Genomic DNA, 18,448 nt, shown 5'->3' with positions numbered 1-18,448 from the left:
GCTTTCGGCATTACAATATAATTCACCTTACCTTATTTTTCATTTGGATAAGATGGTGTTGCATACTAAACTTGGTTTTCTTCCTAAGGTGGTTTCAGACAAGAACATTAATCAGGAGATTGTTGTTCCTTCCTTGTGTCCTAATCCTTCTTCTCAGAAGGAGCAAAATTTTACTTATAAGCAACTAAGGACTTTCGTCAGTCATCTTCTCTGTTTATTATTTTTTCTGGAAAACGTAAGGGTCAGAAAGCTACGGCTACCTCTTTTTTTTTTAGCTGAAGAGTATCGTCCGCTTGGCATATGAGACTGCTGCACAGCAGTCTCCTGAAAGAGTTACGGCTCATTCCACCAGGGCTGTTGCTTCTTCATGGGCATTCAAAAATTATGCTTCAGTTGAGCAGATTTGTAAGGCTGCAACTTGGTCTTCTCTTCACACTTTTTCTAAATTTTACAAATTTGATACCTTTGCTTTGGCGGAGGCTGTTTTTGGGAGAATGGTTCTTCAAGCAGTGGTGCCTTCCTTAGGTTCCCTGTCTTGTCCCTCCCTTTTCATCTGTGTACTCTAGCTTTGGTATTGTATCCCACAAGTAAGGATGAAATCCGTGGACTCATCGTGTCTTTAAAAAGAAAAGAAAATTTATGCTTACCTGATAAATTTGTTTCTTTTTAGACACGATGAGTCCACGGCCCGCCCTGTTACATAAGACAGGTTATTATTTTTTGTAAACTTCAGACACCTCTGCACCTTGGCTTTTCTCTTCCTAACTTCGGTCGAATGACTGGAGTGGGAGGGAAGGGAGGAGCTATATAACAGCTCTGCTGTGGTGCTCTTTGCCTCCTCCTGCTGACCAGGAGGCGTAATCCCACAAGTAAGGATGAAATCCGTGGACTCATCGTGTCTAAAAAGAAACAAATTTATCAGGTAAGCATAAATTTTCTTTTAGTTTATTTCCCATATAAGGATTCTGAGTAGGAGGTATTGTGGGGCATTGAACTAGCTTTCTATAATGTTACTAGTAACACTGTATCGAACTCCTATAAGTCTTATAAGTTATGCCTAACTCGTGGCCTTCAACTAAAATCAACCTGGCCTCAGAAACCCAATGGCACCATTTGTATTGAACCCCATAGTGTCTTAGATATCTGAGAGCAGAGGAGTGTCAAATTATTTATAGTAGCAACAATAACCTTTAACCTTTTATAGCAACACATGTACTGTAGGCTATAGTCCAGCATTTCACTTGTGGGAAGTTGTGAATGGATTTTAGTGCATGGAGCTTTAGTGACTAGTTAGTGACAAATTTATTGTAATGACATATAGTGGTGCGATAAAAATATATCTTCTTCATAGTACTTCTAGGCCTCTAGCCAGATAGGAAGAGTACATTTGAATTTTGAGGAGAACCACGAGTTTTGTTAGTTACCTATACCTTTACTTCTCCAAATAATGAACAGTAACTCTCATTAAATCAGGAAGGTTTTGCTGATGAAGAGTCCTTGGAGACCTTGTTCCAAAGACGCTGGATAGATCTCTGGGGGGATCTCTGTGGGAGAGGCTTCATTTGGTTTTCTTCCGATCCGTGTAGGCTCAATCTCCGCATAAGCTCATATCCTTCCTCTATATTGGTGCAGGAGTACGTGCTTTTGTTAGCGATGAATATGAGTCGAAAAGGAAAGGCCCAGCGGTATTTAATCTGTGCTTTCATCAAGATGGCTGTTATGGGTTTGAGTTCTCTTCTCTTCCTTAAAGGGACACTGAACCCAAATTTTTTCTTTTGTGATTCAGATAGAGCATGACATTTTAAGCAACTTTCTAATTTACTCCTATTATCAAATTTTATTCATTCTCTTGGTATCTTTATTTGAAATGCAAGAATGTAAGTTTAGATGCCGGCCCATTTTTGGTGAACAACCTGGGTTGTTCTTGCTGATTGGTGGATAAATTCATCCACCAATAAAAAGTGCTGTCGAGAGTCTCAACCAAAAAAAAAGCTTAGATGCCTTCTTTTTCAAATAAAGATAGCAAGAGAACAAAGAAAAAGTGATAATAGGAGTAAATTAGAAAGTTGCTTAAAATTGCATGCTCTATCTGAATCACTAAAGAAAAAATTTGGGTTCAGTGTCCCATTAATGTGATGGGAGATAAATCCGTGAAGAATTGTAGTTTGTTCCTGTCAAATTCTATATGTTGAGCCTTCCTTGTTTCTAGCAGCAGTAATTCCTTTGTGGTGTAATAGTGGAACTTAATGATGACATCCCTGATCGTGTTAGGGGTTGGGGGTTTATTTAGTGCTCTGTAGATTCTGTCCACTAGGTAAAATGTTTCCTCAACTTTTGGTATTAGTTGGTGTAGTATTTCTTTCAAAACCTCATTTAGGTTTTCATATGACTCTGGAAGTCCTCGTAGTCTTACATTAGATCTACGCGACCTATTCTCGAGGTCCTCTTGTTGGTTTTCGAGCTGCTGCAGGATTTTCACGTTTTTTTCCTGTAAGGTGTTGTCTATGCTTGGCAGTGTTCCAACTATTTCATCCACTTTATCCTCTAATTCTGAGGTTCTGTTTCCAATTTCTAGAATATCAGTTCTTAACTCTTTTATTGCCGATTTTAATTCTGTTTGAAATATTTCTTTTATCTGCTGGATAAAATCACTTGGGACAGGTGGTAACTGATCAGACGAATCTAGTTCTGGGCTGGATTCAGGGTCGTCAGGCTCAATGGCTATGGTAGCTTTGACCGTAGCATTTTTTTTTCTTAGCCTGAGTTTTAGAAAGACAGTCCACTGATTGAGTTTTGCCCTTCATTTCTGTTAATAGGGTTGCTTGAGGCGAGGATATTAAGAAGCTTGTATGTTAAGCCTATAGGTATCTATAAACACTATTACCCAGGGATGTGGGTTCTGCTTTCTCTGCAATGTATAGGATTCACAATGCCACACTCAGCAATTAAGTAGTAAACATTTTATTTTGTTCCAGAAAGATCCACTAAATGATTTTCTGCGTGCATCTCGATATCTATGCCTCTTGAGCACTGTGAGATCGAGGCAGATAAACAATGTAGGTGGTTTCAGATCTCCTCTCCTGGGTGTGTGCTCCCTCAGTTCAATGTGGGTGAGGGTATGGGGATATGACCCACAGCAATCAGCTGCGGCGTACCCCAAGGCTCTTCTCTTACCCCCACCCTCTTCAACATCTACATGGCCCCCCTCGCCGCCATCGTCTGACAACACAACCTCAACATCGTCTCCTACGCCGACGACACCCAGTTAATCATCTCACTCACCCGAGACCCTGCCACCGCCAAGAAAAACGTCCATGAAGGACTTGCAGCAATCGCCACCTGGATGAACAACAACCGTCTCAAACTCAGCACTGTTAAGACAGAAATCCTCCTCCTCTGACCCACCAAATCTGCATGGGATGACTCCTGGTGGCCCACAGCCCTTGGACACGCTCCAACTCAAACACACCACGCACAAAATCTAGGCGTCATCCTCCACTTATCACTTTCCATGGACCACCAAGTCAACGCCGTCTCTTTGACTTGTTTTCACATACTCCACCTACTGTGAAAAATCTTCAAGTGGATCCCCACCGAAACTAGAAAATCTGTCACCCACGCCCTCGTCAGTAGTCGACTGGACTATGGCAATGCACTCTACGCCAAGTCCACCATCAAGCTCCAGAAACGACTCCAACGCATCCAGACTCATCCTCGACATCCCTCGCCAAAACCACATCACCGAACACCTAAGGAACCTACACTGGCTCCCCGTCAACAAGAGAATCGCCTTCAAGCTCCTAACCCATGCATTCAAGGCCCTCCAGAACATCAGTCCTGAATACATCAACCACCGTGTCAATTTTTACACCCCCTCCAGACAACTCCGCTCTGCCGACTAAGCACTCGCAGTCATCCCCCGCATTAAGAACAAAACAGCTGGAGGAAAATCCTTCTCCTATATGGCATCAAGGTCATGGAACTCCCTCCTGCTGCACCTCAGACAATCCACCTCCCTTACAAACTTCAGGAAGGACCTCAAGACCTGGCTCTTCGACTGAATCGTCTTCCCTTAGCCCCCCTCTCCCCCCCTCCCATAGCGCCTTGAGACACTCACGGGTGATTAGTTTGCGCTTAACAAGTACCCAATAGAATAGAATGACCTGCAGGTAAATGTGCTGGCAGGAAAGGGAGGAGAGGAGTCAGTTAGCAAAGTTGATAAGTCTGGCAGACAAAATGAAAGATTGTAAAGAAGTCTTCACCTGCTGAAGCAGAAATGTAATTAATATTGCCCCCAGTACACTGGTCAGAGTAGTCTAGTGAGGGGATTCATGAATCACAGGGCCCAGTGTCCTTTAACTGCAAAGTACAGGTGTCAAGTACCAAGGGTATACTGAGGGTGCTATATCTAATAGCAAGTTATTCACCTCCCAGTCGAAATTCCTGCAGGAGTTGCAGACCCCTAAAGTAATGGTCAGGGATTAGGATTAAAATTTGGATCCTTAGTGCCCAGCTATGGGGTTGTGGGAGAGGGATTGCAAAGATTGCGCCTGTAGTTTCTGGGCAGCCTCCCAACTCTCCTGCTGGTCTGTATGCACTAACTCTCTGAAGCTCAAAGGAGTAAAGGCTATTCAAGATCTGGTGTGGGTATGTATTAAGGGAGTTGCGCACTTACTTAGGCATCCAAGATGGCGGTTCACACCAGAAGTGAAAGGGCCTCTCCCACAGGAACTCAGAGACCGATAAGGAACTCTACTTAGTCAAGGGGGACCTCCGGTTTAGTAGGAGGCCAGAGCGTGAGTGTCCTAGGTGGCTTGAATGAAGGCAATCTGTAGTGGGGCCCCAGTGTTCTCCGCAGTAGTCACAAACCCGCAAGTTAGGATGTCGGTCTCTTCCAAATCCTCTGCTTCTAAGAGATGTCAGGAGGTGCTCCGGGGTCGCTGCGGAAAGGAGAGACTTGCCTATTTCAAGGCCTAAGCAGCAGGGTGCTCGGTGAGTCCCTTCAAAAGGATCAGCAGGCTCTTGGGTCGCCTCGTGCAATTTAGGCTGCTTCGTATCTGTTATGATCACCTCAGATGGCAAGAACAGCTAACCGGCTGTTTCAGATGGAAGATCTTTGCTTTTGAGGCAAATAAATTAAATTTTAAACCTGTTTGGTGATTTTAAAGGATGTTTTCCAATCTTTGGGTGTGATGTTGGTTCCTAATTCTTTATCCCATGTGTTAGTATATGTAGGTCATTTCTGTGGGCCTCTTAGCAGTACTAATTTTTATAATATAGAGTTTAGGTTTTTTTTCTAGGTGACACAGGTTTTCAAATGGTGTAAGGTTTCTAGTTAAATGTTTTTTTGGGATGGGTGTCTAAGTAGTGACATGTTTGTGAGTAGGAGTACCAGTTTAAGGAAATGTCTTGGTGATTTTCTTGGATGTCGGCTAGGGGTCTATGTGTTTTTGTCTTTGTGAAATATTGATATTATTCTATCCTTTATGTGGCAGCTGAAGTCTGGCTGTGTGTCTCGATGATTCCAAGGTAGTGTTGGATTATTGCAGATAGGAGACATGGAGGAGAGGATGTTGGAGATTTTTGTGGATGTTTTTGTTAATTTGTTCCATGTTGCAAAAAATTCTGTCAGAAGGGGGTATTGTATTTTAGCGGGTCTGTGTTTGAAAGGTATCCATGCAGCTAAACCTGCATTGCAAAGTCCTAATATGTGCCTATCTATTTGGACCCATTGTTTGCGTTGTTTGTGCACCAATCTAGGAGTCTATGTAGTATTATAGCTTCTTTATAGGTATGTATGTTTGGTACACCTAGTCTTCCTCTGTCCTTGGGTAAGAACATTGTCTGTTTCGTTATTCTTGGTCTGGAGCCATGCCATATGTATTTTTCTATTAATTGTATTTTGTTGAGGTATTATGGTGGGAGATGTATGGTGGTTTGCAACAGGTACAGAAGTCTTGGCAAAATATAATTCTTTATTAAAGGGACACTGAACCCATTTTTTTTCTTTTTCAGAAAGAGCATGCAATTTTTAAGCAATTTTCTAATTTACTCCGATTTCTTCTTTCTCTTGCTATCTTTATTTGAAAAAGAAAGCATCTAAGCTATTGTTTTTGGTTTAGACTCTGGACAGCACTTGTTTGTTGGTGGGTGAATTTATCCACCGATCAGCTAGAACAACTCAGGTTGTTCACCAAAAATGGGCCGTCATCTAAACTTAAATTCTTGCATTTCAAATAAAGATACCAAGAGAATGAAGAAAATTTGATAAAAGGAGTAAATTAGAAAGTTGCTTAAAATTGCATGCTCTATCTGAATCACAAAAGAAAAAATTTGGGTTCAGTGTCCCTTTAATAAAGAATTATTCTACCAATCCACGATATGAATTTGTTTTTCCAGCTTGATAGTTCTGTCATTAGAGTTTTTTTCCATTGCTCTATAGTTGGATTGGAATATTGTTTTAATGTCTGGGGCTAGGTGGATATCTAGGTATTTTAGTTTTACTTTTTGTCTTTTAAGTGGGCAAATGGAGACAAGTTGGTTGAGTTCTCGATCCTTGTAATTAATTTGAAGCATTTCAGATTTGGTGAGGTTCAGGAGGAAGTTGGACACCTGGCCAAACTCCTCAAATGTCTCCAATGTTTTCGGTAGTGAAGTTTCTATCTTAGTGAGAGTAAGAAGAACATCATCGGCGTATAGTGCCAATTTATGCTCAGTATTATCAATTTGTATGCCCGTTATTAGTTTGTTGTTTCTTATTTTTTGTGCCAGTGTCTCAATAATGAGGGCGGGTGAGAGGGGACAGCCTTGTCTCGTGCCGTTGTATATGTAGAATTTGTCGGACAGAAGACTTTTTAATTTGGCTGTGGGGCATGAATATAGTGAAAAAGTTTGGTTAAAGAATTTGTCTACAAATTTCATTTTCTGCGTTACTGTCTTTAGGAGAAGCCAATTAACTCAGTTGAATGCTTTTTCTGCATCCGTGGATACTAGAATGGTAGGGATGTTTGTATTTTGCACATGGGGTATGATTTGCAAACTTTTCAAGGTGTTATCCCTAGACTCCCTTCCTGGTATGTATTCCACCTGATCATTGTTTATTAATTTGGGTAGGTGTCGGTTCAGTCTGGTGGCAAGGATTTTGGTTAAAATTTTTATGTCTGAATTTAATAGCGATACGGGGTGACAATTTTCAGGTCTATTCAGTTGTTATCCCGATTTAGGGAGAGCTGTAATGGGGGGCTTCCAGCATGTTGCTTTTGAGTCCTCCTGTATGTAGTAGTGAATTGAATGTATTTGCTAGGGGTATTGTAAGGTGTAAGTCTTATAATATATCATGCTTAAACCATCCGGTCCTGTGCTTTTGCCTCCAAGCATGTCTTTAATTGCTTTTTGTATCTCTTCCGTTGTTATAGGTAAGTCTAGATTATCTGCTTCTTCTTTATCTAGGGTTGGTAAGTCTAGGTCGGAGAGGTATGTTTCTCTGTCCTGGGGCATTGCTGTATTGTGTATGTTGTATAATGTTGCGTAATACTGTATTGTCTAAATACCTCTGTTATGTTTTTGCTGTCCTTTTGAGTGTCTCCTTGCTTATTTATTATAGAATGTATATGTGTTTTGAGATGGTTTCTTTTCAGGGCTTTTGCAAGGGAGGATCCTGCTTTGTCTTTCACATCAAAGTATTTTTGTTTCAATAACGCAGATTTTTTTTTTGGTATTCTTTTATAAGGTAATCTTTGAGGGTTTGTCTGGCTTGTGTTAAAGATTCTAGTGTACTAGTGGAGTGTGGGTCTTTTTTGTGTGCCTTTTTCCCAGAAACCTAACTGTGCCATAATAGAGTTTAGGAACTGTCTATTTGTTTTGTTTTTCCCTTGCCTTGTGTGTTATCAATTCGCCCCTTACTACACATTTATGTGCCTCCCATAATGTGGTTGGTGTTATGTTTTCTGTGTCATTTTCTCTGAAGTAGTTTCCCATGGATTGATCTACTGCCTGTTTTATTAAGGTGTTCCCTAACATGAACTAGTCTAATCTCCAAATAAAAGGGCGTAGAGGGGTGTCTGGCCATTCCACTGTACACTGCACAGGTGCGTTTTCCGACCAGGTGATCTGTAGGACGTTTGAGTCTGTGATCATAGAGAGTCCAACCTGGTCATTGTGGATGTAATCAATTCTTGTGTATGTACTGTGTGGGTGTGAATAGAATGTGTAGTCCCTGATGTGTGGATTGTTTGTTCTCCAGATATCATGTAGTTTCAGTTGGTTTATGTAGTTGGAGATTGATTTTATAACTCGTTTAGGAGTGCTTGTCATCCTAGTAGAGGTATCTAATGTTGGGTCTAAAGATAGGTTGAAGTCCCCTCCTAGGAATAATATCCCTTGGGCGTGTTTTAATAATAGGTTGGTTATGTTTTTTTTTAGCAAGATTCGCATTCCCCCTTTTTTTTGGAGCTACCCGGAGCTAGATAGCTTGTTTTGTATTTGTGGTTCATTAATTTAGGTTCATGGCCTCTCTTAAAATGTGTTTTCCTGAACAAACAGGACATCGCTAGAGGTTTTATGCAGGTCCCTGAACACCATTGACCTTTTTTCCGGGCTTTTTAACCCCTTCATGTTTATGATGGTAATGGTGATTTTATGCGTGGTTGTTGTCATTGTGTTTAGGTAGTTTAGTGTTTGATCAGTAAGTGCACCTGCTGTTACTCTGAGGGTGTATAGTTGTGAATAGTATGTAACAGTACATTTTAACAGTTGTATAACAACAAATAACAGTGTTTGTAGATAAACTGGAAAAATTAATAACAGTCTCATAAGAGGTTCTAACAATCATAAGATCTTACTCACAAATTGCTTGCGAGTATTAGAATGAACAAAGTCTTGAAGTAAAAAGTTCTGTGTTAACAAGTTAAGTCCTATAACAGTAGAATTAAAAATAAGGGTAGTATCCCCACTCCCAAAGCTAAAGAATTATAAAATAACTTATATATGCGACCTGAAGCCGCAGTGGCTTGCTGATGGTATCAGTCCATTTTGGATTGCACTGTTGATCGAGTGGTCTCTGTGTCCTGAGCTTGGTTCACAGGCGAAGGGTGTGATCTGGAACTTTCTGTCTGAGGAGAGTCATGGACAGGGTTACTTGCCGTTTGTTTTTCTCTTGTGTTGAATTGACAGTCCTCAGGGTCTGGAATGTTGAGTTGTAGAGTTTAGTTGAATCTTGGTAAATCCTCTAGTGATTTGAAGGTAGTTGTGGTGTCGCCTTTGGACACGATAATGCTAACTGGGAATCCCCATCTGTATGTTATCTTCTCTTCCCTCAGGACCATAGTGATGAAGTGCAGTTCTCTCCTTTTCTGCAAATATCTGAATATGAATGCCAGCATGCATTATCCTTTGTTTTTGTCTGGCCTGGCAAAGTATTTCTTCTCTGTCTTTGTGATTAAGGAGCTTCACAATTCTGTTCCTGGGTGGCGCTTTCGGAGGTGGTTTTGATCTTAGGGCTCTGTGGGCTCTCTCAATGCATACATCTTTTGAGCTATTTGATCCTTTGAGGGTTCTGAATAAGTCTTGGAGGTAGCCTTCTATTGCGTTTGGTAGGATTGACTCTGGAATGCCACGTATACACAAATTGTTATGTCTACCTCTATTATCCAGGTCTTCTACTTTTTCCAACAGCTGGTGTATAGTTTCTTCTTGGTCATATGCCATTTTAGAGATATGCTGTATGTCGTCGTAGGCAGTGTTATGACTCTTCAAGAACAGAAACCCTATGTGTGACCTTAGATAAGTCTTTGAGTTCACCATACCAGTTTTTTACTTCTCCTATTATATCTTTGATATCTTCTTTTGTGCATAGGGTTTGCAGGTCATCTTTGGTTAGTGTTGAGGTGCTGGCTGCTGCCGGCGGGTATTGTTGTTGGGCTGCTGGGGTGGTGTTGATAGCAGCATCCATTTTATGCGTTGTATTTGTAGATTCTTGGTGTTTGAGATATCGTATGGGTTTAGAACTGCTGTGGCTGTCTGCTTTGCTTGTTCTGCGGCCAGGCATATCCAGTTTTAGTGGTAGTGATCTCAGTCTTTGAGCGATTTTGATATGTAGGGTATTGACACAGGTTTGTGCCAGGAGTAAATGTTGTTGTAATTTGGTGCAGGCCCTTTATAAGTTTTGTGTACTTTATTCCTTGTCCCTTTGGATGATGTATGCACTGTATTAGTGCAAATATGGCGTCTCTTTTAGATAGATGTAGTGAGGTGCTATAGGTGCAGAGATTCTGGGGACAAGAGCCTTGTTTTAGTGTGGATTTGAACGGTAGGCTAGTCTTTTAATCGGGATTGCTTTATTTGCTAGGACCAGGCTTAATTGATTGTTGCCTGTTATGTCCCTTGTGTGTGCTGGGGCTCTCTCACCCTTATGGTTTGCTGGGCGGTGTTTGAGGCAGCAGCCGTATTCTTATTGATGTGGCCCGGTCCGGTCACGTAATCACAGGGGAAAACTCAGTTTTCATACCGTGCTTGCCGGCTCTGTGATGGAAGTGGTATGGTGGGAGCAAAGGAGGAATGTCTCCGGTTGTAGAGACCGCCGTGTGCTTGTGATCTGCTGGTTGTAGACGGATCGTTTCGGCTTGATCGCAAAGTCGGCGGTGCCTGCCCTTAACTTCTGGTTTCGGAATAAGTGTTCCGTTTCCCTGACGGAGGCTACTTCTCTCCAGATTTTTGTGCCCAGTGTAGTCTAGGCCTTGTGCTTCTCCTTTGGGGTCATTTTTAGAGCGGCCACTCGGCTAATTTTATGCAGTTTGGGTAGTGGGGCCTAGGAGCTAATGGGTTAGTTGGCCATCTGCCTGAACGACCAAGCTTCGCCCCCGAAACCAGATACTTTTTATTGGTGTGGGGGGGGTTGAGGTTCTTATAGAGCTCCTAAATCTCCATTAAATTAGAAGAGCATGAAATACTTTGTGAAAAAGAAAACCCCCTCCTTTTAAATGAGGGTTTACACCCTGCCTAATTTTTCAGGTGATCACCTGCCTCAAGTACAAACCAGGAAAGTGGTTGATGAGGGGGATGCTTGTCTTGTGTTATTGACGTTAGGGCTCGGACATACATGTTGCTTTTGTTGTGTTATTGATGTTAGGGCTCAGAGATGCATGTTTCTCTGAGTGTGCATGTGCATTAAAGGGACATTCCAGCCAAAATTGGAATCCACATGGATGCATTTCAGTTTTGAATAGAAGCATTTTAGTAGTATACATGTATTAGCAAAAAGGCTTCTAATAAAAGATATAGCTGTTTAAAAAGTGTATTTAAGTATGAACCGTGCACTAGCATTTTAAACACACTTGCTTAGAGAGTCAAAGGTGCTTATACCATATGGTAACGACTCAATTTGTTAATTGCTGACATGATACAAGCCCCATTGACTCTGTGAGCAGCTGCAGTATTTAAAATGTTGGTGCACTGAGAATATCTAACTATGCTTTACATGCACGTGCAGAGAAAAATGCTAACACTAAAACAGTGATAACTTTTACTTGAAGCCTTTTTGCCACTACATGTATATTGCAAATATGTTTCTATTCAGATGTAATTCATTTATGTGCATTTAATTTTTGACTGGAATGTCCTTTTAATCAACTGTAGATAGAGCTTTTGAGTCCAGTAGATTCATCCACTCTATAGTAAAACTCTGTGGTAAATTAAACTGTACGGATAGAGACACTGTTTAATTAATAGGACCGTCAAAACAAACTTAAAATGCATCTTTTATTAGATGGGGATATCCATATAGCAAGTTCAAGTAACAGTAAGTGCAGTCAGAGCTGTGTGGATGTTCCCTGCTGTCACTCATAGCTGCCTGGTGTGGATAAAGCTCCCTCTACAGGTTGATTGTGAGACATAGCTCTGAATACTGCTAACTTGTGTGCAATACATGCACGCTCCAGAGTCTACTTATTATGATCTCATGGAAAGGAGCTAAGATTTAGCAAAGGCTAACAAAAGAGAAAGTGCTACATTTTAGAACAGAATTAAACTGGAAGGTTTAATGTTGGTTTCAATGTCTCTTTAATTAACTTTGAAAATTGTAATTCAATACTTGTGTGTGTGTGTGTGTGTGTGTGTGTGTGTGTGTGTGTATAATTATTTGCTTTTCTGTGGTTACAGTACCAAAATTGGTTATGCTCCTTCCTCCTGGCTTGACGACTACTTTGATTGGGTGAAGCCCCAGTCTACCTGCTGCCGGACCTACAATACCACAGAGCAGTTCTGTAATGCATCAGGTAACCTTCACTTACACCTACAAACTTGTAATTATTTATCTTCTAGTTTTCTTGCATGGCTTAAATAAAACAGATTCCTTCATAACAAATGCAAATAATATTATGTGACTGTCCTATATTCTTTTAATGTAAAAAAGAATAGGTACGTATACCCAACATGTCTACAAAAAAATGTAAGCAACTCGAGTGGCAAAATGTATAGATGTGTAGTACAACATGAACATATTGTTGAGATGGCGTTGTGCAGTATTATATATATTTCTTTCATGTAATTGGCAAGAGTCCATGAGCTAGTGACATATGGGAAATACATTCCTACCAGGAGGGGCAAAGTTTCCCAAACCTCAAAATGCCTATAAATACACCCCTCACCACACGCACAATTCAGTTTTACAAACTTTGCCTCCTATGGAGGTGGTGAAGTAAGTTTGTGCTAGATTTCTACGTTGCGCTTCTCAGCTTTTTTGAAGCCCGGTTCCTCTCAGAGTACAGTGAATGACAGAGGTATGTGGAGGGAGTATTGCCTATTGAATACAATGGTCATCCTAACTGGGATCTATTTCATAGGTTCTCTGTTATCGGTCGTAGAGATTCATCTCCTACCTCCCTTTTCAGATTGACGATATACTCTTATATACCATTACCTCTACTGATTCTCGTTTCAGTACTGGTTTGGCTGTCTACTTCATGTAGATGATGTCTTTTGGTAAGTATGTTTCCTTTATTTCAGACACTCTCAGCTATGCTTTGGCACTTTACATTTAAAGTTCTAAATATATGTTTGTACTTTGCCATGATTCAGGTTTATCAGTATATTTCCTTTTTGCAGACTGTCAGTTTCATATTTGGGAAATGCATATTTAAAAAAAAAAAAAAAATGTCCTTACCTGAAGTTTTCAAATTGACTCTCTTTTTAAAATTGCGGGCTGTTAGGCTCGCGGGAGCGTAAAATGCTATAATTTATTGCGTCATTCTTGGCGCGAGATTTTTTTTGGCGTGATAATTACGTTTGTTGACGTAATTTCATAATTTCCGGCGTCTTAGTTGGCGCCTAGTTTTTTCATGTAGTTGCGTCATCTGTGACACTCGTGTTTGTTGCAGACGTTCTTGGCGCCAAAAAATATTTTGTCAGTTGGGCATCATACTTGGCGCCAAACTTTTTGACATTATTTAAGACTTCTTTTCTTTTTGCTTCTGGTTTCCAGAGGCTTATTTTGTTTTGCATTTGTTTACCATTCCTGAAACTGTCATATAAGGAAATTGATAATTTTGCTTTATATGTTATTTTTTCTCTTACATATTGCAAGATGTTTCAGAATCTACTACTGGAATCCTGATGCCGGTTCTACCAAAGCTAAGTGCATTTGTTGTAAACTTGTGGTAACTGTTCCTCCGGCTGTAATTTGTGATAGTTGTCATGACAAACTTTTACATGCAGACAATATTTCCATTAGTAGTAGTCCGTTACCTGCTGCTGGTCCTTCAACATCTAATGCTCACTATATTCCTGTTAATGTGAGAGAATTTGTTTCTAATTCCATTCAGAAGGCTTTGTCTGTCATACCGCCTTCTAATAAACGTAAAAGGTCTTTTAAAACTTCTCATAAAATTGATGAATTTTTAAATGACCGACAACATTCTGATTTATCTATCTCTGATGAGGATCTATCTGGTTCAGAAGATTCTGCCTCAGATATTGACACTGACAAATCTTCATATTTGTTTAAAATGGAGTATATTCGTTCCTTATTAAAGGAGGTGTTGATTGCATTAGATATGGAGGAGACTAGTCCTCTTGATATTAAATTTGGTTTTTAAACCTCATGTAGTTATTCCTGAGGTTTTTCCAGTTCCTGATGCTATTTCAGATGTGATTTCTAGGGAATGGAATAGACTGGGTACTTCTTTTACTCCTACAAGGTTTAAGAAATTGTATCCTTTGCCGTCTGATAGATTGGAGTTTTGGGAAAAGATCCCCAAAGTTGATGGGGCCATCTCTACTCTTGCTATGCGTACTTCTATTCCTACGGCAGATAGTACTTCTTTTAAAGATCCTTTAGATAGGAAACTTGAATCTTATCTAAGGAAGGCTTATTTATGTTCAGGTCATCTTCTTAGGCCTGCTATTTCTTTGGCTGATGTTGCAGCTGCTTCAACCTTTTGGTTGGAAACCTTAGAGCAACAAATACCAGATCATAATGTGTATAGCATTGTTAAATTAATTCAACATGCTAATAATTTCATTTGTGATGCCATTTTTGATATCATTAGAATTGATGTTAGATATATGTCTTTAGCTATTTTAGCTAGAAGAGCTTTATGGCTTAAATCTTGGAATGCTGATCTGACTTCTAAATCATCGTTGCTGTCTCTCTCTTTCCAAGGTAATAAATTATTTGGTTCTCAGTTGGATTCGATTATTTCAACTGTCACTGGGGGAAGGGAACTTTTTTGCCTCAGGATAAAAAATCTAAGGGTAAATTTAAGGCTGCTAACCGTTTTCGTTCCTTTCGACAAAATAAGGAACAAAAACCTGATCCTTCCCCTAAGGGAACGGTTTCCAATTGGAAGCCTTCTTCAGTCTAGAATAAATCCAAGCTATTTAAAAGATCAAAATCAGCCCCCAAGTCCGCATGAAGGTGCGGCCCTCATTCCAGCCCAGCTGGTAGGGGGCAGACTAAGATTTTTCAAGGATGTTTGGATCAATTCAGTCCAAAATCATTGGATTCAGAACATTGTCTCTCAGAGGTACAGTATAGGTTTCAAAGTTTGGCCGCCTGTGAGAAGTTTCTTTCTCTCACGCATTCCAGTGAACCCAGAAAAAGCTTTCCTGAAGTGTGTTTCAGACCTGGAGTTGTCTGGGGTAATCTTGCCAGTTCCTTTTCAGGTACGGGGTCTGGGGTTTTATTCAAATCTGTTCATTGTCCCAAAGAAGGAGAATTCTTTCAGACCAGTTCTGGATCTAAAAATTTTGAATAGTTATGTAAGAATACCAACATTCAAGATGGTGACTATAAGGACCATTCTGCCTTTTGTTCAGCAAGGGCATTATATGTCCACAATAGACTTACAGGATGCATATCTTCATATTCCGATTCATCCAGATCACTATGAATTCCTGAGATTCTCTTTTCTAGACAAGCATTACCAATTTGTTGCTCTTCCTTTTGGCCTAGCAACAGCTCCAAGGATCTTTTCAAAGGTTCTCGGTGCCCTACTCTCTGTAATCAGAGAGCGGGGTATTGCGGTGTTTCCTTATTTGGACGATATCTTGGTACTTGCTCAGTCTTTACATTCTGCAGAATCTCACACGAATCAACTAGTGTTGTTTCTTCAAAGACATGGTTGGAGGATCAATTTACCAAAAAGTTCTTTGATTCCTCAGACAAGGATAACCTTTTTAGGATTCCAAATAGATTCTATATCCATGACTTTGTCTCTAACAGACAAAAGATGTCTGAAATTGGTCTCAGCTTGTCGGAACCTTCAGTTTCAATCATTAGCTTCAGTAGCTATGTGTATGGAGGTTTTAGGTCTCATGACTGCAGCATCGGACGCGATCCCCTTTGCTCGTTTTCACATGAAACCTCTTCAGCTTTGTATGCTGAACCAATGGTGCAGGGATTATACAAATATATCACAATTAATATCCTTAAATCCCAATGTTCGACTATCTCTGACTTGGTGATTAGATCACCATCGTTTAGTTCAAGGGGCATCTTTTGTTCGTCCAACCTCGACTGTGATCACAACAGATGCGAGTCTTTCAGGTTGGGGAGCTGTCTGGGGATCTCTGACAGCGCAGGGGGTTTGGAAATCTCAAGAGGCGAGATTACCAATCAATATTTTGGAACTCCATGCGATTCTCAGAGCTCTTCAGTTTTGGCCTCTACTGAAGAGAGAACCGTTTATTTGTTTTCAAACAGACAATGTCACAACCGTGGCGTATGTCAATCATCAGGGTGGGACTCACAGTCCTCAGGCTATCGAAGAAGTATATTGGATACTTGCTTGGGCGGAATCCAGCTCCCGTCTAATCTCTGCGGTCCATATCCCAGGTATAGACAATTGGGAAGGGGATTATCTCAGTCGTCAGACTTTACATCCGGGAGAGTGGTCTCTTCACCCAGATGTGTTTTTTCAGATGTGGGGGCTTCCAGAAATAGATCTGATGGCTTCTCATCTAAACAGGAAACTTCCCAAGTATCTGTCCAGGTCCAGGGATCCTCATGCGAAAGCAGTGGATGCATTTACACTTCCTTGGAATTATCAACCTGCTTATATTTTTCCGCCTCTAGTTCTTCTTCCAAGAGTGATTTCCAAAATCATAATGGAGCGTTCGTTTGTACTGCTGGTGGCTCCAGCATGGCCACCCAGGTTTTGGTATGCGGATCTTATTCGGATGTCCAGTTGCCAACCTTGGCCACTTCCGTTAAGGCCAGACCTTCTATCTCAAGGCCCGTTTTTCCATCAGGATCTCAGATCATTAAATTTGAAGGTATGGAGATTGAACGCTTAGTGCTTAGTCATAGAGGTTTCTCTGACTCAGTGATTAATACTATGTTGCAGGCTCGTAAATCTGTGTCTAGGAAGATTTATTATCAAGTTTGGAAGACTTACATTTCATGGTGCTCTTCTCATAAATTCTCTTGGCATTCTTTTAGAATTCCTAGAATTTTACAGTTTCTTCAGGATGGTTTAGATAAGGGTTTGTCTGCAAGTTCCTTGAAAGGACAAATCTCTGCTCTTTCTGTTCTGTTCCGCAGAAAAATTGCTTATCTTCCTGATATTCATTGTTTTGTTGAGGCTTTGGTTCGTATGAGGCCTGTCATTAAATCAATCTCTCCTCCTTGGAGTCTTAATTTGGTTTTGAAGGCTTTACAGGCTCCTCCATTTGAGCCTATGCATTCTTTGGACATTAAATTACTTTCTTGGAAAGTATTGTTCCTTTTGGCCATCTCTTCTGCTACAAGAGTTTCTGAATTATCTGCTCTTTCTTGTGAGTCTCCTTTTCTGATTTTTCATCAGGATAAGGCGGTTTTGCGGACTTTGTTTACATTTTTACCTAAAGTTGTGAACTCCAACAACATTAGTAGAGAAATTGTTGTCCTTTCTTTGTGTCCTAATCCTAAGAATTCTCTGGAGAGATCTTTACATTCTTTGGATGTGGTAAAAGCTTTGAAATATTATGTTGAAGCTACTAAAGATTTCAGGAAGACTTCTAGTCTATTTGTTATCTTCTCTGGTTCTAGGAAAGGTTGGAAGGCCTCTGCTATTTCCTTGGCTTCTTGGTTAAAGCTTTTGATTCATCATGCTTATTTGGAGTCTGGTAAATCCCTGCCTCAGAGGATTATGGCTCATTCTACTAGGTCAGTTTCTACTTCCTGGGCTTTTAAGAATGAAGCTTCTGTTGATCAGATTTGCAAAGCAGCAACTTGGTCTTCTTTGCATACTTTTACTAAATTCTACCATTTTGATGTTTTTTCTTCTTCAGAAGCAGTTTTTGTTAGAAAAGTACTTCAGGCAGCTGTTTCAGTTTGATTCTTCTGCTTAAAATTTCAGTTTTTTTCATTATTAAGATTAAAACTTTTGATTTCGGTTGTGGATTAATTTTTTTATTTTCATCCGTCCGTCTCTAGTGACTCTTGCGTGGAGTTCCACATCTTGGGTATTTGCTATACCATACGTCACTAGCTCATGGACTCTTGCCAATTACATGAAAGAAAACATAATATATGTAAGAATTTACCTGATAAATTCATTTCTTTCATATTGGCAAGAGTCCATGAGACCCACCCTTTTTATGGTGGTTATGATTTTTTTGTATAAAGCACAATTATTCCAATTCCTTGTTGATGCTTTTGCTCCTTTCTTATCACCCCACTTCTTGGCTATTCGTTAAACTGAATTGTGGGTGTGGTGGGGGGTGTATTTATAGGCATTTTGAGGTTTGGGAAACTTTGCCCCTCCTGTTAGGATTGTATATCCCATACGTCACTAGCTCATGGACTCTTGCCAATATGAAAGAAATGAATTTATCAGGTAAATTCTTACATAAATTGTTATTTTTATATATATATATATATATATATATATATATATATATATATATATATATATATATATATATATATATATATATATATATATATATATATATATATATACACATACATACA

The 18,448-nt window shown here is 40.1% G+C and overlaps 1 protein-coding gene across 1 annotated transcript in view; it reads left to right on the top strand.

Moving 5' to 3' along the window:
* The window catches only part of NPC1 (NPC intracellular cholesterol transporter 1), a 322,060-nt gene that overhangs the window by 277,627 nt on the left and 25,985 nt on the right, over positions 1 to 18,448 (top strand). The window contains exon 19 of the mRNA XM_053714975.1: positions 12,154 to 12,269. Coding sequence (XP_053570950.1) covers positions 12,154 to 12,269 — 116 coding nt within the window. The remainder of the gene's footprint in view (positions 1 to 12,153; positions 12,270 to 18,448) is intronic.

This window comes from Bombina bombina, chromosome 5, assembly GCF_027579735.1.
Source record: "Bombina bombina isolate aBomBom1 chromosome 5, aBomBom1.pri, whole genome shotgun sequence".
NCBI lineage: Eukaryota > Metazoa > Chordata > Amphibia > Anura > Bombinatoridae > Bombina > Bombina bombina.
The sequence above is the reverse complement of the archived record's forward strand: the minus strand, read 5'-3'. Positions and strand labels throughout refer to the sequence as shown.